At 35.5% G+C, this 24,110-nt stretch overlaps 2 protein-coding genes across 2 annotated transcripts; one reads left to right on the top strand and one right to left on the bottom strand.

The window, feature by feature from the left end:
• The first annotated feature begins 2,562 nt into the window (after positions 1-2,562).
• Positions 2,563-22,488, top strand: LOC149911384 (brahma chromatin-remodeling complex ATPase subunit-like). The gene is made up of 27 exons (XM_090105850.1): positions 2,563-3,200; positions 6,229-6,719; positions 6,806-7,127; positions 7,311-7,423; positions 7,498-7,636; positions 8,139-8,328; positions 8,689-8,827; positions 10,043-10,217; positions 10,840-10,947; positions 11,306-11,423; positions 11,753-11,891; positions 12,584-12,665; positions 12,769-12,926; positions 13,465-13,642; positions 14,040-14,282; positions 14,671-14,837; positions 15,203-15,391; positions 15,876-16,034; positions 16,322-16,493; positions 16,746-16,855; positions 16,980-17,100; positions 17,479-17,664; positions 18,520-18,722; positions 19,063-19,188; positions 19,580-19,706; positions 20,104-20,284; positions 21,071-22,488. Exons 1-27 carry the CDS (start codon positions 2,775-2,777, stop codon positions 21,208-21,210), a joined length of 4,902 nt encoding a protein of 1,633 aa, XP_089961976.1. The 5' UTR covers positions 2,563-2,774; the 3' UTR covers positions 21,211-22,488.
• Positions 3,868-5,829, bottom strand: LOC149911385 (zinc carboxypeptidase-like). The gene is made up of 7 exons (XM_090106633.1): positions 5,546-5,829; positions 5,084-5,462; positions 4,882-4,999; positions 4,616-4,806; positions 4,450-4,534; positions 4,172-4,370; positions 3,868-3,898 (listed from the first exon to the last, which is right to left on the bottom strand). Exons 1-7 carry the CDS (start codon positions 5,827-5,829, stop codon positions 3,868-3,870), a joined length of 1,287 nt encoding a protein of 428 aa, XP_089962759.1.
• Positions 22,489-24,110: the final 1,622 nt, after the last annotated feature.

The following is a 24,110-nucleotide window of genomic DNA, read 5'->3' as shown; positions in this document are numbered from 1 at the left end:
TGAAAGTGCGTAGCGACGCAACTCCCCATACAAATTGACGGGATGCGCGCTAGCTACAACCATGCTACAACAGTCTTTCTCCTTCTCTTTGATTAAAAATGCTCTTTATACATTTTCCATCCAGTTTAAATAAAATACCAATGTTTTTTAAACACATTTTTAAACCTGAGTCCTGAATGGATCTTGTGAACAGTGAATGGTGGTTTTTAGGGTTCCGTAGCCAAAATGGCAAAAACGGAACCCTTATAGTTTCGTCATGTCCGTCTGTCCGTCTGTCCGTCTGTCCGTCTGTCACAGCCGATTTACTCGGAAACTATAAGTACTACAGTGATGAAATTTGATGGGAATATGTGTTGTATGAACCGCTACAAAAATATGACACTAAATAGTAAAAAAAAGAATTGGGGGTGGGGCCCCCCATACATGTAACTGAGGGATGAAATTTTTTTTTTCGATGTACATACCCGTGTGGGGTATCAATGGAAAGGTCTTTTAAAATGATATAAAGTTTTCTAAAAAACATTTTTCTTAAAGTGAACGGTTTTTGAGATATCAGCTCTCAAAGTCGTAAAAAGTATGTCCCCCCCCCTCTATTTTTATAACTACGGGGTATAAAATTCTAAAAAAAATAGAGGTGATGCATGCTAATTAACTCTTTCAACGATTTTTGGTTTGATCAAAGTATCTCTTATAGTTTTTGAGATAGGTTGATTTAACTGTAATTTATTATATTTGCTGCTACGGAACCCTTTGTGCGCGAGCCCGACTCGCACTTGGCCGGTTTTATTTTGAATTGCTTAAAGGGCTGATAGACGTAGGAACTTTAAAACCGCGGTTTTAAAGTTCGCGTACTTACTCGGCTCGACGCGACGTCGGTGACACACGCAAGAGCTTGGTCAGTAGCTTCTCGCGTGTCACCGATATCGAATGTCTCTATGTCATCAACAGAGGGAATTTTATGTTATTCAGGAATTAAATATAGACATTTTTAATTTAATAACCAGCACTTATTTTTATGTAAATAGCATTCTAACAAAATAAATGTTCAAAAATTGAAGGATATATTTTCGTTTTTACTATTATATTTTGAGGGTACTTTACAAAAAAAGAGCATGTGCGCCGAGCCCACGCGTCAGGAGTGAAACTTCCTTGGCGTGATTCAAAGATACCTTCGCCAATATTCAATTATATTATATTCATTCATATTAATTATATTAAATTATTTTCATAAAACTAAAAGAAGAAGACGAAATTAATTGAACTTTTGCACTTAGTAACACCTATTATAGCTAGACAGGCTAGGCTCGCGGCTCGCGGCGGTGACAGACGTGCGAGCGAAGGCGGGCTACGAGTAAAATTTCAAACATGTTGGATCGTCAACGAACTTACTCGACGGTTTTTAACACGTTCGCTGCATTACGAGATCTATCAGATACCTTGCAGGACTTTTGTTTTGTGCGTTGAATATAATCGTGTTTTTTCACTCCTTGCGGGATGATCTAACTTGTAAAGTTCTTTAAGTATGAGTAGGACAAATATACATATTTGCTTCCTACTTAAAGCTGAGTTCAATAACATTAAAAAATAAATTAGAGATGGATTAGGTCCCTAACGCACAGTACTGTAATTATATTCATTCCTTGCGTTAGGAGATATGTCGGTACTCGTGGAAACGTAGGCCTCGTAGACGCAAGAGAGGGAGGGTAGGCGGCGCGGGCGCTGCTTGATTCGGTCTAGTGTTGTCCTAGCATCGATGTGGGAGCTCGCTCGTTTTGGAAATAATACTCGCGTATCTAGGTGTTGATTATTTTTTATAAACAATGAGTTCTTTTAAAAGAAAAAAGTGTAAAAAATCTATTTATTTTGGTGAGATTTCTAACAAACTCAAACTCGAAACATTTATTTATTCAATTAGACTTCTTCTACAAGCACTTTTGAAACGACATTCCATATTTTTAACATTTACCACCGATTCGGAAAGCAGTATCTACGGAGAAGAACAAAAAATCAAAGCCGGATTATACTGCTGCATCGTCCAGTATAATAAAAATTTTTGAAAATGTTTGGAAAACGAATTGTTACCATATGCGTGCAATGCAAGCAATCAATTTGCTTACCATGTTTTAATGAAAAACACTTTGCATAATTAATAAAACTATTTCAATCGACAACTGACATTCCCATCACTACTTACTACACATATTGAACTATCTTCGGTTGCGGTACGAGATACAATCGATATATCTAATTTTTTTTTGGTATTTGTAGTTTATTCAAATGTCATAACTGCGTGCGAACCTAGCAAAATATAAAACAATAGACTATCTTTCATCCACAAAAACTTCAAAGTATATGTCACTGTTTTCTGGAAGATATAAATTATTTTCAAAACTGTATCTTTAGGAGACTGATTAGGTTTCAAACGCACCAAAGGGTGGGTAAGTTTCGAGATCTTTTAGGTCGTCGAGCTACAAGTTCGCGTTACTCGTACGTCTGTCACCCCTTAGTTGAATTGTGTATAGTCTATGGGTTGTAATAAAAATAATATTTCTCTATGGCAAATGCGGTTCTTGGAGTGACACTCGACATCTCTCGACATATCTATAATATAAACAAATTATTTAGTGTATTGATTATTGAACTCAATTGTAACATCTTCTATCATTCAATCATTTCAAGTTTGTGATTATATATCATAAAAGTGGATGAAGGTTTTTTATAAGAACGTGTTCGGATTTTTCCTTTGAGATTTTGGTGTTCGTGACGTTTGAAAGATGGATAGCCCATCTCCTCAAAATAGTCCGATGCCACCGCCTCAAGCCCCGAGTCCTATGGGCCCGCCTCCTCAGAGCCCAGTGCCACCACAATCACCACACAGTCCATACAGTCAGCAACATGTAAATGGGCCAACGCCGTCTCATCCAAGTGGATCTGGACAGGCTCCAATGGCGAATCATTTGCAGTCCCCCGGTCCACCGCATGCAATCAATTCAAACATGAATGGTCCGCTAGGAGTTTCTCAACATCCCAATATGCCGCAGGGTAACCATCAAATGCCTTCCCATATGTCTGGCCCTTCTGGCCATCCTATTGGAGCTAGTGGAACACATCCTAGTCCTAATGGACATCCAAACATACCTGGTCAAGTGCCTGCTCATGGATACATTCCCCATCAAATGGGTCACATGCCGCCCAACCAAGTGAGTTTCTATAGTGTGTAAACTATATTAGTATTAATTTTTATTTATTTATTGAATAAAATTGTAATAAATCATATTATTATCTTAACTTAAAAAAATACACATCAATCAATAATATAATATTTAGGGTGTGGCATACTAAATGGATATTAAGATAATTGCGGATAGATGATGTAGTGGCACTTGAGAAAAATGTATTTTGTCTTCAGAAAAGCTCTGTGGTTTTCTCAAAATTCTACTTTTTCAAAAATTAAGAAATATATATGCACTTTTTTATACACCTTCGCAGCACATGAGTAGATAAACTGTACAGACACAAAGATTCTTAAGATTTTGATCTGATGAATTTTTGTTCTTATAAATTGAACAAAATATATTGACTTACCTCTTGTTATACTTTCAAATATTAAAGTATGATGTATTTTTATTTCCATTGTATTATTCTTACACACAGTGCAATAATTGACCAGCACTAATAATAAAATAAAACATTTTTCCATAAATATATAAAAACTTGCAACTGAAAGAACAAACATCCATGCCATTGTCAACAGGGTTCTACTGCCTAAAATATGCTGAGAATACATTGAATGATACCATTTTGAAATATTCACAAGACTAGCATGTTTATTCTTAATGTGGTCTTCGGATGACATTCTTCCTGGACTTACCATAGTATCCGTTCATTATACCACACCCTTTAAAAACATATTTATGGATTAACATCTAATCAATTAAATTTATGGTCTTATGATGACTGCTCTACATAAAATAGTTACTCATATTATTATCCCAGACTATAATATATCGGTTTACCAAATTTTATACTTATCCTTTAACCTATTTTTGCGTGAAATAGTAACAAACATCCATACATACAAACAAACGTTTGCGTTTATTATATTAGTTGAATATTTAAAAGCAATACACATAATAATGTGATTTTGTGTAGGTTATATATTATCTGCCACTGTTTGTTAAATAGTGGGCCATAAATATCTCTTGAAATAGTAAGTGTTTCATTAATTATTGTATAAAAATGTTTAGATAGAGGACGAATGTGTTCTGGTTTCGGGAGTAAATCACTTTCATATTCCATGTACAAAGTAAAAACGATGGGGACATTTAATTTCTTTTTAACCCAATCTGCCATATTTCCTGATAAATTATCTGAAAAAGATGTAATTTATATGTCATAGTGAATATTTTATATAATATATTTAATATGTTTAATAAAATAGAAGCTTACAAATAAATCTATTGGTTGTATCCACATAATATGTAAAATTAAATTTGGTCTTCACAGTTGTGCATGCAGAGGACAATATGTCAATCTAAAAGATAGTATTGTTATTGTTGTTGTTTGTATATTTGTAGTGTAGCATTATACACTTTAAAGAATCTATGTCACTCACAACTATGTCATGATTATTAGACGTTTCACTGTGTGCATATGGAATAGTGATGAATCTTCCAAATCCTTTGACATTTAGAAAAGCAATCATATTTACAGCCATGCCATTCAAGATGTAAGAGAGAGTTTGTGTTTCTTCTTCTGATAGCGGTTCGAATCCAATATAAACCCCCCTGCATTCTTCATTTAATGCTTGAATCAAAATAATTTTTTAGCAAGAATATATAATATTACCTAAGCCTACAATAAATTACGAATTTATCCTACTTTTTAAAACCTTTTTGAAAAACCAATTTCTGGCAATATTAACCCCAATAGCAGCAGTATTGTTTAAACATTTTACAGGTGGGAAAATTATTCTTCTATTTTTAGACCAAAACCTGTTCTGAAAATGGTAAATCATTATTTTCATATTATTTCCTATAAATCTCTATGTAGAGCAGATCAATAGATTAACTTAAAAACTTACTGTAGTTTTACTGTATTCAAAACCATCTGGGTTTAAGACAGGCAACAGGTAGAAATCATATTCTTTTAGTAATGTGTTGTCTAATGATTGAAGCAATTTATTTGCAAAATTTAATACAATAGCAGATGACATCCAGTCTTTTCCATCTTCACCACCTACTATAAATACGATAGGCTTATTATTCTTGCTTGACATTTTTAATTTTATGATAAAAATATCCCTTCGTTCATATGTTTTCGCAATTACAATTTTTTGGAAGATATTGCTTTTCTTGTCTTGTGCATCCACCCAATTCAAAATATTTTTCCAACTTAAGAATGCTCTGGATATCTGACTACTATTAAAACCTTGTTCTTGTTCAATTTCTGATTTTAAGTACCTTAAAATTGTTCAAACTTGTTTATTTTTTAGATTAATAATTCTATCTAATCGTTTTATATAATAATTATCTAATTCACTTACAAATATTGCTGTGGAAAATAAACAAATTTAATATCAAAGGCCTGAAGCTTCATCTCAAATGAATTATCATGTTTGCCTTCTACAGCCACGTCAATTGGAATAGCCGCCTCATTGGAGATTCCATTCATAAAGATTATGTTATTCTCCTTAGTGTATATAGTATATAAAAATTTCCTTTCCCGATTATTGAATGCTGTTATTTCGTAAAGTGTATAATTAGAACAAATAATAATTCTTGCGTTAAAAACTAACCAGGCATATATTGCTATACATTTAAATTTCATTTTCAATCAATCTGTGTGTCAGGATGGTCATGACCCGAATGTTAATTTGTAGTAACAATATTTCTACTTAGTTAGTGTATACTTTTTGATATTTTAAGAGAAATTTGAGATGAGTAAAATGGCTATCGATATTAATATTTAGTTTAAAAATGTAATATCTACACAATATATGAAAATTTATAAGATATTCTTATATTATAATTAACTCAGTTTAGTCTTGATTTTTAATATTTGTTATATTGGACCTGTTTAAGGATATTATTGCCTAGTTTATTGAGATTGTATACTTTGTAATATAATTCAGCTTTATAAAACAAGTTTAAGGATTTAAATGCACACAATATTATCACCTTATAAGTTATATTTATTCAGTATTGTGTATGATTACTCATGTTTCAGGCTCCAATGGGCATGGGAGGTGGCCCACCGCCGCAAGGAAACGGACCACCCGCTCCATCTGGAATACCATTGCCCCTGGGACCTCCACCTCATGGGTCGCATGCCCAAGGCATGCCGCCAATGCATCCGCATCATAATATGACGTCAGGGGGCTATGGGCACTCAGCTCCATCTCCCGGAGTGTCCTCTACACCACCGGGCACCTCCAGCGGCGCACCACCGTCTGGCGCCCCGCAGCAACCACCGACCTCACAGACACCACCCCATGGGCCGGCTCCACCACCGACGCCATCAGCAAATGGGGCCCCATCATCGTCTCCTATGCAAGGGTCTTTACCAGCCTCGGGCCCAGATAACCTAAACGCTTTACAACGCGCAATCGATTCTATGGAAGAGAAGGGAATGCAAGAGGATCCTCGGTATTCCCAATTGTTAGCAATACGCGCACGAAACAGCCCTCACTTTTCGAACGCTCAATTGAATCAATTGAAGTAAGTTGAAAAATATATTTTTAACAAAACAATAAGTACCAAAATCATGATAAATTTTATTTGTGTAATATAAATCTCGTTCATAGGGCTCAGATCGCTGCATATCGTAACCTAGCGCGCTACCAACCTATAACGCAACAGTTAGCTATGATGGCGACCGGCAAACGCACGGGTGATTCGCCTCCGGAGTCGTGCCCAACTCCACCAGCTCAGCCCCCGTCGCCGTACGGTGGGAGTGCGAACGGGTCCCAAGGCTCCGGTGCCGGGCCCAGCGCGGGCGCAGGACCGAGCGGCAAGCCTGCTGCCACGGAGACAACGCGCGGTGCGGGCGGAGCACCCCCCACCCCGCTACCCATGACTGGCCAAATGGCGCCACCAACGCAGCCCACACCGCCCCTTCTCAATCCAGTATGTTTCATCAGCAACATGTTTCGTTAATGATAACCTCAAATCAGAAAAGACAATAAGTATCATAAATTTTATTCAATGTGCGTTATGATTTCAAACAAACACGATAACGCCTTTGGTTTATATTTATGCTTTTTTGTGGTACAATAAACTGTTGAACTAAAGAATGTTGGTCCCTCTCAGCCGATGGTGGGTGGTGCGCTGGCAGTGCGTGGCAACAAGCAGACCCGCGTCACCTGCATACCGAAGCCGCCGGGGATAGACCCGATCCAAATTCTCAATGAACGAGAGAATAGGTTTGTGTTTGATTCCCTTTAACAACTTGCGTTTGGTTGGGTATATTTTAATGTAATATATTTTTTTAAACCAGGATCGCAGCGCGCATCGCACATCGTATAGAACTGCTATCAAACTTGCCAGCTAACATTCCGGAAGATCTACGTCTCCAAGCTCAAATTGAATTGAGAGCTCTTCGCGTACTAAATTTCCAAAAACAATTACGCGCTGAGGTATGTATTAAATGTGCTAAATTAATTTAATCATGTCTATCACCTTTGTAGGTTTTACCACAAAAAGGAAAAATAATAATAATAGTTAAAAAAAACTAAAAAACACGCTTTTTATAGAAAACCGAACTAAAAAATAGAAAATTTTATCAAATTAGTGTATTGTCATCGGTCCTCAATAAATCTACAAAGTTTGAACGAAATCTGGCCGTTTAAAGTGGGTCAAAATCGCGCCCAAAGAAGTCGGTTACAAACATACAGGTGAAGCTAATATAAAGCGTGTAAAAACCCTTATAGAATAACTCTCTCGTCCATCTATCATTCTGTTTGTCTGTCTGTCAAGACCATTTTTCTCATGAACGCGTCGAGGTATCAAGCTGAAATTTATATCAGCTTTGAAGCTATGAAAAAATTAAAATTCAATTTAATCAAAAGATGCATTGTTGGTATGAATTTATTTTAGTATTTTGTTACATTTTAGTAACCAATATAATATTTTCCCAAGATATTGGCCCAAGTGCGTCGCGACACAACTTTAGAGACAGCTGTGAACATAAAAGCGTACAAACGCACGAAGCGCCAGGGCCTGCGCGAGGCTCGGGCTACCGAGAAGTTGGAGAAGCAACAGAAGTTGGAGGCCGAGAGGAAGCGGCGCCAGAAACACCAGGAGTTCTTGCAGACTGTGCTTCAACATGGTTTGTATGAATTTGTGTGAAGTATGACGTTGAAATTGTTAATCGAATTAAAAAAGAGCTTCCTAATTCGATTATTTTTTGTGTTTTAAATCAAAACCCATTTTGTGGGATTATTATTGTATTTGAAATTCTAGTTCTAACAATATGAAATCGGCTTAGTTTTTGTTCCAAAAAATGGTACTGAGTAAAATATGATGGTAATTATATTAGTACAGATATTTTGATGGACCAAGAATCACAAAATCATTGCTCGTGAACACGCAGCGCAGTCTATACTAAGAACAGCTTTTTATCTTACAATGCATTGAACACGTATGGTTGACATTTATGAATCATTTAATTATAAATTTGCAAAAACAGTGAAGGACTTCAAGGAGTACCACCGCAACAACGTGGCGAAACTATCGCGAGTCAACAAGGGGATACTCAACCACCACGCGAATGCGGAGCGCGAACAAAAGAAGGAGCAAGAGCGTATCGAAAAGGAGCGTATGCGACGGTATGTGTCTTATTTATTTATTTATTTAATTCATAACAAGTAATTAACAGGTTTTACCCCAAAACGTAACATAAAAAGTTATATATCCATACTAATATTATAAATGCGAAAGTAACTCTGCCTGTCTGTTACTCAATCACCCTTAACTACTGAACCAATTTGCATGAAATTTGGTATATAGATATTTTGATACCCGAGAAAGGACATAGGATAGATTTTATCCCGGAAATCCCACGGGAACGGGAACTATGCGGGTTTTTCTTTGACTGCGCGGGCGAAGCTGCGGGTGAAAAGCTAGTAGCTTATAAAAATTTAACTGTTGCACCCTTTCGAACAGCATAGTTTTGGGGTCAGCAGCTTCGTGGGAAGCCAATTGCCACGCTGGTCTGTGGCTTGCATTCAGATGAGACGATGGTCTAAATATTACAAGTGAATCTATTCACAGACTGAGAGCTGAGTCTGGACCTTTTGCCACAATTTTTTTTCTTTTTTTTTAATTTTTATTGTGTTCTTTAGGTTAGTAGATTTAAAATTTATGTATCAAACTTGTTGTGGCAATAAACATATTCATTTATTCATTCATTCATATAGCTAGTTTACTCGGTACTGAAAGGGATTTATCCGAGTAGTTAAAGAAAATTCCAGTGGGAATGAAATGTTTCGTAAACGTCTTTATCTCTCTCTAACTATGTTAATTTGTTTAGTCATCAAAATCACATAAAATCTCTCCGATGTGACGTAAAGGAAAGACAAAAAAACCATATAAACACTTTCTCAGTTATAACATTAGTATAGGTAAACTCAAACATTTTATTTAGCAATGCAAATTTAACTGCAAAGATTATTATCAAATAACATCATACATTGAACTTGACTTCTTAGAACTCTTGCATTTTCATATTTACATAGTCTTGCTTTACCAACGATTCGGAAAATAGTATTTGAATTAAATGTATCACACATTTCTGTTAAAATAATTATTATTTATTGAAAAGAAAGTATTGTTACTTGTTTCCACATCTACCCTAAAGTAAGTGAAGTCCCATGTCCACAAGTGGTGTAAGGGGCAGATGCATTATACATCTGTTTCACTGATCGATTTTCTTTACGGACAAGTAGGTGATCAGCCTTCTGTGTCCTACCAGACCAAGACATTTTTTTTTCTTCGTCTCCACCGGGAATCGAACCTAAAGTAACCATGTCTAAATTTCGCAGTCTCATGGCGGAAGACGAAGAAGGCTACCGCAAGCTTATCGATCAGAAGAAAGATAAGCGTCTCGCGTTCCTTCTCTCTCAAACAGATGAGTACATCGCCAGCCTCACGGAGATGGTCAAACAGCACAAGCAGGACCAGAGGCAGAAGCAGCAAGAGGAGGAGCGGAGGAAGAGGGTGAGATTGCGTTAATTCGAACTGAAAAAAATGGTTGTTTGTAAAGTAAGTTTACGATCGAGATGTTTACGTGATAACGTCTTATTGGTGGCAGCGCTCGAGATGAGACGGGAGATCGGTCCGTCTCTCTCTCGTTATACCTGCGATCGCGCTCGTGAGGTTTTGGTGTGACACAAGTTTCTGAACATGTCACCCGACTAAAACGATTTTAAAAACGTTATCACGTTAAAAAAAAGTGCCAGGTTCATGTCTAAAAATCTAAACTGGATCATTTTGGCGTTTCTGTGCATGTTCTTGTTTTGTTTGTCCGTTTTCGTAGATAATTCTTATTTTTGATGCCAATGTTTTGTATCGAAATACAAAACGCATCAAAAATAAGAATATCTGTGATGTTTGTGTTTTATTTCAATTAGACTTCTTCTAGAAGTACTTTTGAATTGTTTTATTTTTTAATTATTAATATTTACTCTTTACAATTCAGAAGGCAGTTTCTATAGAATGGAGTCATCAACTCTTTAGTATCTCGTTTAAAATCTTGTCAATTTAGTAAAATAATAATTAGAGTAGCTTAAAATGTATGTTGTAAAATATAAATGAAATTTGATTAATTTGTTTTGAATAGAAATCGCGTAAGCGCAAAGCGCTGGAGGGCGCCGAAATCGACGCAATGGACGACAGCTCGCAAACGTCGGACTCGCGGGTCGGCGTTATGGATCCTAAGACTGGCGAGGTTTGTTATTCTTTTGTTAAATATTAAACTTGCCTTAATATTAAAATTTCGATCTTGAAGCTTGATCTTGGTTTCGATTACACTTACACTAGCCTACAATATTCTGGTACACTTAACATTTTACAGAGAAACTATGACACTGTTTGGGCTTTGACATAGCCCTTTTGTATGCATGTCTTATTAGATTTATTATTATAGATGTGTTATGAATTATATGAAAATTGTTTTATTATCGTTAATTTTTTTTTATTATTCAATTTAAGTAATGCGTATAAAACTTCTTGAATCCTAAAGCATCTCTTTTAATATGAATAAATTGCAATTATGTACTCTATACTATATTGTTGTTCAACCCCAGGTATTGAGAGGAGAAGACGCGCCATTACTATCGCAGCTCAAGGACTGGATGGACGCACACCCTGGGTGGGAGGTGCTTTCCGATTCTGATGATTCGGGTGATGACAGCCAGGATGATGGTAAATATGTGGATTTTATTGTAATAATACATTGTTTTAAAGATAAATTAATTAAGTTACTCGCAATTTTATAACTAGGAAATGGACTGACCTCAAATGATGCAAACTCACAATTTTATATATTGTAGGTTTTTTAAAAATGCAAATAAGTACCGTCTCAATCAAGGAAAATATTATCTTGCATTTTATAATGATCTTTTATTTTTTCATTGAAAAATCACCGAGTATATTATGGGAAATAAACGTTATTTTAAAAGCTTACATTTCATTAGTTTATATAAATTTTTGAATAAACGTTGCAATATTTATAAATTATTATTTTAACACAGAACACAGGAGCCGACGAGACAGGCACCGCGATGATAAGAGCGACAGGGAAAAAACCGAAGAGGAGAAAGCGCGGGACATGATCAAGAAGGCCAAGGTGGAAGATGATGAGTACAAGACGGAAGAACAGACGTACTACAGGTAACTAGTTATGCCCTCCGGTTTCACTCACGTGACGTGATGTTAGCCTATAGGTCTTACTCCTTAAATGATCTATCCTATAGTAAAATATGTTTTAAATTTGAAGCTGCAGGGCAGAACAGACATATTATAGGTAACTAGTTGTGCCCTCCGGTTTCACTCACGTGACGTGATATTAGCCTATAAGGTCTTACTCCTTAAATGATCTATCCTATAGTAAAATATTTTTTAAATTTGAAGCTGCAGGGAAGAACAGACATATTATAAGTAACTAGTTGTGCCCTCCGGTTTCACTCACGTGACGTGATGTTAGCCTATAGGTCTTACTCCTTAAATGATCTATCCTATAGTAAAATTTTTTTTTAATTTGAAGCTGCAGGGAAGAACAGACGTACTATACGTAACTAGTTATGCCCCCCGGTTACACTTAGCTTGTACGTGATGTATTGTGAATAATTTTTCAAATAGAAGCTGTAGTGACTGAATGACAAATTCTAAATTATTTTATTTCTTCTTATTTATTGTGTTATCGTCAAATGGTATATGAACTTTTATTAGTTCATTATATTGGCCCGTTTAACTACACGTCTATTTTCTACAAGAGTTAAAACTTGCTGTTCCCAAAAACGATGAGGAATCAATTCAGTCTTCCTTAGTTGAATCGCTGCTATAAATTCTTTTATTTGTTTCAGCATTGCTCACACGGTCCACGAATCCGTTACAGAACAAGCCAGCATTTTGGTGAATGGAAAACTTAAAGAGTACCAAATTAAGGTTTGTAACAATGTGTAATGTGTATTACTATAGCTACTTTGTGTTATTTTGTCATGAATAAATTAATTTTATTTAAAAATAACTCTTATTTGTATTGTTATAGGGTCTGGAATGGTTGGTCTCTCTGTTCAATAACAACTTGAACGGCATTCTGGCCGACGAGATGGGTCTCGGGAAAACAATCCAAACAATCGCTTTGGTCACTTATCTCATGGAAAAGAAGAAGGTTAATGGACCTTTCCTTATCATCGTACCTCTGAGGTAGGCAGATCTTGTATTATTAAAGAACTTTCATTTTTTAGTAAAATTTAAATTTATTTGCGATAAATAATTACTTTCATTTAGATTTAAGCATAGATTGAGTTTTTATGCATTAAATTTTTATCCATTTCAAAGTCCCCCGGTGCTCATATTATAAATAACAATTAACAGCTTAAAATTTTATCGAGTAATATTTATTAAATAAATTATTACGCATAAAAAATGTAAAAACTTATTACCTACGTAAACACTTGTGTATGTCAAAAGAAATTTACACTTCACATAATTTAATAATCTTTGACAACTACCTCATAATATACGCTATTCTGAACCTATTTCGTCATTAGTACACTATCAAAATTTAATATTTTTTACCACTACCGCATAATTTGTGTAAAACATGTAAAACGTGTAATGCTTTGGGGTAAAACCTGTTAATTACTTGTTATGAAATAAATAAATAAATATAATAAACACTAAACCTCACCTGCCTCATAATAAAAACACCACTTCTTAAAATTCTCAATTTCGTTACTAGTACTCTATCCAACTGGGTTTTGGAGTTCGAGAAATGGGCACCAACAGTGCAAGTAGTATCCTACAAGGGTTCCCCACAATCCCGTCGGCTCGTGCAAACGCAGATGCGTTCAGCCAAGTTCAACGTGCTACTCACTACGTACGAGTACGTGATCAAGGATAAGGCTGTGCTTGCTAAGGTAAGGGAAATTAACGCGTTTTTAAATCGATTTGTCATTGTATTTATATAACAAAGTTTTTCAAAGTTCTTCAAAATTTTTTTGTACGTAAGAAGCGGTCAAAATTGTCGTACAGTTAACAACAAAATTGTTATTGGACAAGACAGCTTTTAAGCGTGTCCGTTATAAGAAAATTGTCTGTACAAAAACTCTGCCTATGCCATTATTGGGCAGAGTTTTCTAATGAGCGAATACAATAGACTTTGAACATAACACTAAATTAAGTTGTAATTTGAATGAATGTTTTAATTCTACCTGTGCAACGACGCTTGGATAGTTTTAACTGTCTTTTAGTAGGCGATTGTGAGTCTACTTACTAATTATTACTTCAATAATTGTACGATATTAATACCAACAGCTACACTGGAAGTACATGATAATCGACGAAGGTCACCGTATGAAGAACCACCACTGCAAACTCACCCAAGTGCTAAACACGCACTATGTGGCTCCACACCGATTGCTACTAACGGGAACACCTCTGCAGAACAAACTGCCTGAACTATGGGCACTGCTTAACTTCCTGTTACCATCGATATTCAAGAGCTGCTCGACCTTTGAGCAGTGGTTCAATGCACCCTTCGCTACTACTGGAGAGAAGGTAAACTAATTGTGCTGCAAAGCGAATGTATATTTAGTGTAGTATTAAGTGTTTTGTGCACGTTATATGTACGAAATTTTAATGCGAAATTATGTTATACTTAGAGCTTACATTGTTTAAACGTATTATTTCTTGTTGTTGTAATGAATTCAATGAGAATAATTTCAATTTTTACAGTATTTTCAAATATTTGACTCATACAAAAGTAGTCACAATGTGTAATAGTTTTGTGAACTATGTATTCCATAATAAGACTTAATATTTTCTTTAAATAATTTGAAATTTCACAAGTGAAAAGCCGTCTGCATCTTGTAATGTCCTGTTTTTCTTCGCTATTTGTTGTTCCGTGTATGCAATAAAGAACATAATAAATATTCTCAATGTCCAGGTGGAACTGAACGAAGAGGAAACGATCCTGATTATCCGTCGTTTGCACAAAGTGCTACGTCCGTTCCTCCTACGTCGTCTCAAGAAGGAGGTGGAAAGCCAACTGCCTGATAAGGTGGAGTACATCATCAAGTGTGATATGAGCGGGCTGCAACGCGTGCTTTATAAGTGAGTGTACAGATATATCTCACATTAGAATTTTATGTGTGGTGGGTTTTCAGGCAGACGAATTCATTTTTTGATTTATAACTGGAAATCGGTTTTCAAATTAATTTCTTTCGTGTTGAGTTAATGACTAGATATCTAAATTTTGAATTTGTAAAATACTTATTATTTGTAATACTCGTGTTGATCAAGAGTACTACTGTACCTTCGTCAATTTAAAAATCATTATTTTATTTTGAAATCCATACAGAACTTGTGACATACATTTTTATTACAGTGATACTTGTTATTTTATTTTTTTACATTTTTTCATTAGAGCCGTTTTTCACATGTTTTTGGTAAATCCTGTAATCGTCTTTTCCCACCAGGCACATGCAATCCAAGGGAGTTTTACTCACGGACGGTTCCGAAAAGGGCAACAAGGGCAAGGGCGGGGCCAAAGCGCTAATGAACACGATCGTGCAACTGCGCAAGCTGTGCAACCACCCGTTCATGTTCCCGCACATTGAGGAGAAGTTCTGCGACCACGTGGGCTCCGGGGGCAATGTTGTGTCTGGGTATGTGTTGAATGAATGAATGAATGAAAAATTCTTTATTGCACACACAAACAGGATTACAACAGAAGAGTATGTGTTGTAAATGGTTAATTTTTTATTTAACTATGTTATTGAGGCAAATTTTTCTTAGCATGGTTTTTGGGTTTGGGGATAGTTAGGATAGGTTAGTAGGAAGGTGTCATCAGTTAGCTTTTCAGCGTGGTGAAGTATCAATTCCATGGGAATTTCCTTTGACCATGTATTACTTTAACCGTAAATGTTTAATCTGCTAAAATTTGTTAGATAAAGTTAGGAAAATTGGTTAGAAAGGCTAATTTATGTTGGGATGGTATATGATATGCTCTTATTATAAAAATGAGTATGAATATGTTTTGGACACTTTACTTAATTTTTTACTGAAGAAATTAATGATGACATTAAATTGGAAATATTGTTTCCTAATTTTGATCATCATTTTTATACTCAAATGTGTATTAATCTTTAGGCCGGATCTATACCGAGCGTCCGGCAAGTTCGAGCTGTTGGACCGCATCTTGCCCAAGCTGAAGCGATCCGGGCACAGGGTGCTCGTGTTCTGTCAGATGACGCAGTGTATGACCATAATTGAGGACTACCTGTCGTGGAGGGCCTTCCAGTATTTGAGGTGATTTCACAGTATTTTGTATGAATATGTGTAAGTGTCAGGAATGGAGGGTATATTCAAAATGTATTTTGAAAGATATTCTTTAAATAATTTCGTTATTTGATTCAAGGAATATTGAATTTTATATCGCCAGAAAAATGCATAAATTATGTTTGTGTGGTGTGTTTGAAAATCCGTTTAATAAATATTCGAAAAATTGTGTAAGCACGCAGAGGTAGATTTTTGCTTTCGACATTTTTTTGGGTGTGATTGTTAGTCTAGTTGATTATTGTATAATTTTATCTCAGATTGGACGGTATGACAAAAGCAGAGGATCGTGGTGAACTACTAAAGAAGTTCAACGATGTGGGCTCCGAATATTTCATCTTCTTGCTGTCAACTCGTGCTGGAGGCCTCGGGCTTAACTTGCAGAGCGCGGACACTGTCATCATCTTTGACTCTGATTGGAATCCTCATCAGGTATACATTTATATATGTAATTTATTTAATTTTTATTTTCAATTATACTTCTTCTAGAATAGGTGATTTCAAAAATACGCTTTACTTCATAATATTTTTAGGTGATACTCATCTTTTCTGTATTACCTAGCAGTATATCTTCACATTTATACGAAATTTGATTAATCAACTTTATCGATTGAGTTCATCTTTCTTCTATTGACGGAATACATATTATACTATAGGTATTTTAACATTTTTATCTTATTTAAGGATCTGCAAGCCCAAGATCGTGCTCATCGTATCGGTCAGCGCAATGAAGTCAGGGTGTTGCGTTTGATGACGGTCAACTCTGTTGAGGAAAGGATTTTGGCTGCAGCCAGGTAAATAGCCAGGAAACTTTGGTTTTTGACAAATGCTTTTTACAGGTTTTATACAATAATGCTTTACATATTTCAATTAAATACCGAATAAATAAGCAGTTTTATCTTTAATTTTTATTTTCAGATACAAATTAAACATGGACGAGAAAGTCATCCAAGCTGGTATGTTCGATCAGAAGTCCACGGGCTCTGAGCGTCAACAATTCCTGCAGAGTATTCTCCACCAGGATGGCGATGATGATGAGGTTTGTTTCATTGAAAAATAACTGTAATTATTACATTTCTTTTTTTTTATGTATTGTAATGCGCGTTTCCGAAATAAATAATTGTTAATTGACGCATGACTCCTTACTTAAGTATACTATTCAAAATTTTCATTCTCAACCTTCAGTATATTTTCTATGATTTTTACAAAAAAAAAAAAACTAGGTAATATACCATGATTAATTTAATTATTTTCCTCGTCTTTTTTGGGTTGCCTGGTAGAGATCGCTGCCAGCGATAAGGCCGCCTACTGTACATTGATTAATTTATTGTTAAGCTTATAAAATGTATCATATTTGGTGTACAATAAAGAATTTTTCATTAATTCATTCATTCATTCAATATTTGTTTCCTCACAGGAAGAGAACGCCCTTCCCGACGACGACCTGATCAACGAGATGATAGCTCGCTCCGAGGACGAGTTGGAGCTGTTCAAGCAGATGGACATCGAGCGCAAGAACACGGAGACACAACCGCGGCTCATCGAAGAGTCGGAACTGCCGGACTGGCTGGTGAAGGACGAAGATGAGGTGGTTTGCAGCAAGGTTAGTGCTTTATAGCATACTAGATTTCCGCCTGCAGCTTCGCCCGCGTTTTCAAAGAAAAACCCGCATAGTTCCCGTTCCCGTGGGATTTCCTGGATAAAACCTAGCCTATGTTGCTCTGTGAAGATGGAGCTTTCTAATGGTTAAAGAATTTTTGAAATCGGTCCAGTAGTTTATGCGTGAAAACCATACATACATACTTACATAAATAATTACATAATTATGTACAAACATTCCTCTTTATAATATTAGTATAGATTGAGTAGGTTAATTCTTCAGGATTTCTTGACTGGACGTGGTAGGCGAGATACGACAATATGAGGAATATCCATAAGCTCTTAAGGGAGTCAAAAGGCCGAAAGTGAAAATTGAAAAGGGCACCCAAAAAATTATAAAATTACTTTTTTTATAGATCAAAAAATTTTCTAGGAAAAACTTACCAGATTCTGGATTAATGTTATTATTAGAATATTGCCTTCCGCAGCTGGCCTGGACAATCCAACACAAAAATAATTTTTCAATTTGAATTAGTAATTCTCGAGATTAGCGTGTACTGCCAAACAATCAAAATTCATCGTTATTCTTACCTCGAACTTCAAAATTAGAACTGTTACGATTAGAAAAATTATATTGTGTTGGACAGAATTTACAATTCAGTATAGAGGATTATTGAAGTGAAAACTTCTTTAGCGGCGTTGAGCACTTTTTCTGTAATGGGTATAAAATCTTAAACTCGCGTCAGGACACGTGACCTGATCGAAAAAGCGTAAGACGGATACCATTCCAAAATATCAAACATGCTCAACGTTGATAATCAAGTTTTGAGTGCAACCCGTCTTTTTTTAACTTTATTAGGGCCAAGGCTGGAACTACCCCGACGAAGATGAAATGCTCGGCCGTGGTTCCCGTCAACGCAAAGAAGTGGACTACACAGACTCTCTCACAGAGAAGGAGTGGCTCAAAGCCATCGATGATGAGTTCGACGATGACGAAGATGATGATGACGATGATGACGATGATGAAGTGCTGGACAAGAAGAAGAAGTCTCGCAAGAAGCGGTGCGTAGATGATAGTATACATTATTTATTTTAATCTACAAATGTTGTAGGCTTAAAAATGTCAGAAAACACACAAAAACGTCTTATCGTATTTTGAATGAAACTTTTGCTCAATATGAAATAGATGCTCGAGTACTAGTACTACTAGTTGATTACACATAGTTGTTAGGGATAGGTTGAACCTATTATTCTTTGGTAGATCGAGTAAGTTCTTTTGTTCTTGAGAAAATGAATACAGAGTTGTGATTTCTGTTATATCATATTTTAATCGTGTTTATAACGTTGTGATTTAGACTGTTTTATTTTATACATCTATCTAATTAAAATATCAATGTTGTAGTCGCCAAGAAGATTCGGACGATGAGGATATGCCAAGCTCCTCCAAGAAGAAAACTAAAGCGGAGATGAGTCCGCTGAAGAAACTCTTGAAGGGCATCATGAAGAAAGTCATCGATTATGCGGATGAGTAAGTTGGAAATTTATTGTTAACTAGCTGTGCTGCGCGGGCTCACTCGTGTGCCTGCGCTCCTGTTGGTCTTAGCGTGATGATATTATATAGCCTTTCTCGATAAATGGGCTATCTAACACTGAAATAATTTTTCAAATCGGACCAGTAGCTCTCGAGATTAGCGCGTTCAAACAAACAAACAAACTCTTCAGCTTTATAATATTAGTATAGATTTTTTATCATAATAATTATAACGCACAGTAATACAACTTACTTCAATGGGTAGCTTTTAGTTTAAATAAATAGGTACAGTTACATCCTCTTTTGGTACATCTGTCATTCAAGTTATAAATTTATTCTTTTGTACCTTTTTCGTAGTAACAATATAAAATAAATATCGTGTTCATAGAAATGGCCGTGTGCTATCTGAGCCATTTATGAAGCTACCATCGCGCCGTGAGCTACCGGACTACTACGAGCTCATTAAGAAACCGCTCGACATCAAGAAAATTATGAACAGAATTGAGGATGGAAAGGTAATTCACTAAAATTACTTATTATTTTCCTCGAAGGACCAATTTATACAATATTAAAGAAAAACTAGTTCAAAGTACAGAAATAATATATTTTACTGTATCATATTCTTGAATTGTATATTGTTGTATATTCTTGATTGAATTTTATCTACTATAAATTGTGTTAGTAGGATTACCAATCAGTGTCCATTCTATTATAAGATTTCCCTGAAAGTAGTCAGAATGTACAAATATTTTTTATTCATAGAAATAACGCGCTAAATTTTGTAGTAAAAAAAAAAACAAAAAAAAGTTTTTCCGATTTATACCCAACGAAAATCGAAATTAAAAACCAAATATTCATATATGTACCTACACTAATTTTCATTCAGCTACATTATTACACTTTGTATTCCAGTACGAAGACATAGCCGACCTAGAGCGCGATTTCTTCACGCTATGCGCGAACGCACAAATCTACAACGAGGACACGTCGCTCATATACGAGGACTCGGTGCGCCTGCGCAACGCGTTCGTCGAGATACGGCAGCGGTATGAGAGCGGACAGCAGTCTGAAGAGTCGGAGGAGCAGGATAAAGGTGATTTTTGAAGTGAAAACTTCTTTAGTGGCTTTAGAGTCTTAAACTCGCGTCAGGACACGTGGCCTGATCGAAAAAGCGTAAGACGGATGTTTTTTTTTAGCCCTTATATTCCATGCGTAAGACGGATACCATTCCAAAATATCAAACATGCTGAACGTTAATAATTAAGTTTTCACTTCTGCCGGCACTCCCAGAGTGCAACCCGTCTTTTTTTATATTTTAAGCTATTACATAGCTTCTATCGCGGGCTTTGAGCGCGGGGACCGAATCCAGAAATTCCGTAACGAAAAAACTTCACGCTCCCCACTCCGACGGGCACGGAGGTGTGGCTTGAATTCATAGCATGCAATAGCTTTACCGAGCAAATCCCCGAGTGCCACACGTCTTTTTTATGTTTTTTTTTCTGTAGTCAATACAGAAAAAAAAACAAAGCTCGTAAAAATAATGGCATGCTTATGGCATGGTTTAGTTCTGATAATCAAATATAATAAAACAAAAGTGAAACTTCTTCAGCAAGATTCAAAGACACCAAATGCTCGCCATGATGCGACCTTGACAGTAAAAACTCTCAACACGCCTAGAAGTTTCACTTAAAAAAATGATATGAGGGTAGATTAAAAACATTTTTTTATTATTTCTATACATAATACAATCACTAGTCCCAATTTATATTATTTTTTAATTATTGGAAACCGTATCCGCAAGTTCCTTGAATAGTTTACCTACTTATATTATTTTAATTTGTGTGATATTATAATATATTTAAAGTATCTTTTTCTACAGAGGAAGAAGACTCAGACGGCGAATCAAATCGCTCCATGAAGATGAAGATCAAACTGGGAAAGGGGAAGAGCAAAGGGTCGTCCAGGAAACGCAAGCCGCGCAAATACATCTCCGATGATGAGGATTACGAGGAGGATTAAGATCTCACATTATTATATCTTATCGTATGTTAAGTACAAAACAGTAGTATCTGTATGTGTAATTCTGTGTATCCCTCTAGTAATCCGTTAAGTCCCAGGGACACCAGGCGATTTGAACACGCGGTAAAAACGTGCTTATTGCTCTTATAAGTTTGTGCATTACAGAAGAAAGTTGATTTCCTATTTTGATAATGAGGACATGCTATTGGCCCGGGAGCCCATAACAAATTTTCATGACTAATTTCTTCCCGAGTGAAGCTACGTATGCATCAGGGACTTATACTATGAACACTCGCGACTGTCAGCCTCCAAATCATGCAGAAAAAAAAATGTTTTTAAGTCACTTGCTCTCATTTGAAAATTTGTCATATTATATTTTTTGTAGTATCTTGAAAGAAAAACAAAGTCAGCTGACCGTAACATGGTGGATTGCACGTCAGCGCTGGCTGCTTGAACATGAAAAAATATTCAGTTATTTCCTCTCAACTGAAAATTTACCTGGTAATCGTTTATATGCTACTAAAAATGTCAGCTGGCTGTATCTCGGTGGAAAGTTCGTCAGCTGGTACCTTAAAAGATGTAACGCATCATCACTTACTGAATCTGAAATGAAACCGAAAATACACGTGGCTCCCGTACCATATCTTAATATAATAGAGACGCGCAATCAAAGTTTTCAGTTGATTTTGTTGATTAATATATTTTTATGCATTTGAAAAACTGAGCATTTTTTATTTGATTTTTAAGATTTCATGTTGTCTATGTTATTAGTATTTTTTAAAATTTTAAAGTTAAATACATTTTATCTTATTTTTCAATTTATTTCTTTACTAGCGGTCCGCCCCGGCTTCGCCCGTGGTAAATCAAGGTTTTCTATTATTCAAATTCAACAAACTTCTGATGTAAAAACCGATGCTGTAACGTTAGAGAATCAAAAATACAGTTTTTTCATTGTAATTTTATCTTTGTAATTTGATCAGCCCCCCTAGACAAGTGGCTTTCTATTAGCGTAAAGTTCAATAGAATAGATTATGAATGTATGAGATTGACATTTGATTACGACGACGACGACGATTGATTACGTCAATCTCATACATTCATAATCTATTCTATTGAACTTTACGCTAATAGAAAGCCACTTGTCTAGGGGGGCAGGTGTCCTTTGGGACTCAACTAGATGAAGTATATTTAGGATTAAAATATAAGGATATCGTAGATGTAACAATTACAATTAATCCATTTATTGATGTGTAATGTATTCATGAATAAACACATTATTCAAAATGTTGTTTTATTTAACCCACATCCTTCATCCTCCATCCTTATGGTTAGCCAGGCGCAAATTTCGTCAATCATTTCTCCCGACTGAAATTTTTACAATGGTTAAGATAAGTGTATAGACAAGTTTGGTGACCGACAGCTGCATGTTCTGTTGATGAGTTGAGTTGCGTTGACCTTTGAAGTGCGTAATAAGGTAGAAGTCCTATATTTAAATAAAAAATAAAAACCTTGCAAAAAGAAATATTTATTTACTTAAGAGTAAGATTTACCATTCACCGTAAGATTATATAAAGAGAACAAGAGTTATCTTGTACGTTTGTAGGTACGCCTAGCGTTAAGGCTACTCCCCGCGTGCGCAAGCTTGACGCACACAACGCTGCTCAGATCCTGCTTATATGACCGTTCTCGTGAGGCCGCGCCATTAATATGTGCGGTCGGTGTTTGATTAGACAATTATTCAAAAAAAAAAAAATATCAACGTGACAAGTGACAACCCTGCGCCTCGCGAGGTACAGTGCGCTCCTAAACGCCGGGAGTCGGCTTACTTATTCTCTCTATACTATGGTAAGATGCCTGGTGAATAGAAATATGCCAGATCCAAGAAGGCCAGAGAACTAAGAGCCAGCAGCATGGTGTTACCAATTGGTTACCAACAATGTATATGTTACGAATACTTCGTCAGAGCTTATATGCCAGCATAACATAAAGGTGTGGAACACGTGTGGAAAAATATGGTTTTGTCTTGGCTGTCTGCTGAAAAGACGTGGGACACGACTAAATCACTATTCACTACATCTATCTACGAGAGGTATGTACATATTATTTGAATCAGAAAAATAAACTATTAGTAAGTATATAAAAATATATACCCTGTGATTACTGATTTTATTAAAATTTAAAATCTATTTTCTAAAGATTTTCGAAGTCCTTCTTACTTTTTGTCTATTATTTCACAAATAATAAAATAATTGTTTATAGGTAAACCAGAATCTGATGGCAATTAGGAAAATCAAAATTTTGAGTGTGCAACCCTAGGGAAAATGGACTGAACGATTTTGATACTGCGTATTTTTTATTTTGTCCTCAATATCATTAGTCACATTAAACAAGTGGATAATACTGTATTTAATAATGAGATATCCACGTAATATTATGTAGGTACTTATTACATGTATAATATACATATTACTTTTTTAAAGGTAATACATAATATTATTATGTATTTACACATACCTATATTTGAAAATATGTATATCATTATGACATGTGAAAATATGGATGTAATGATAATGCAGATCAAAACTTATTTACTATATTAATTAACGATTGTTTATAATTTTTTATAAAATAAAACAATAATAAAATAAAATCATGTTTATTTTCGTTAGTATTAACACATTATAAAATTGACTTGTACACCTTGGACTTGACAAATAGCCGAATTGGAAACTCCGATAATAAGTTTTGATAAAATTATATTTTAATCAACAAACAATGTTATAGTTACCTATTTATAACATTTTTAATTTAAAGTATCAAAACGGGTAAGTCCAACTAAGCAATAAAATCTTTCACGCGCTTTAAAATTGAATATTGTGATGTGTTTGACCCTTCTTCAT

The sequence above is a fragment of the Colias eurytheme genome, chromosome 1, assembly GCF_061535395.1.
Source record: "Colias eurytheme isolate Ceu_HAF_F1 chromosome 1, ilColEury1 Martin Lab GWU primary, whole genome shotgun sequence".
NCBI lineage: Eukaryota > Metazoa > Arthropoda > Insecta > Lepidoptera > Pieridae > Colias > Colias eurytheme.
Note: the sequence above shows the minus strand (reverse complement) of the source record. Positions and strands in the feature narration are given on the sequence as shown.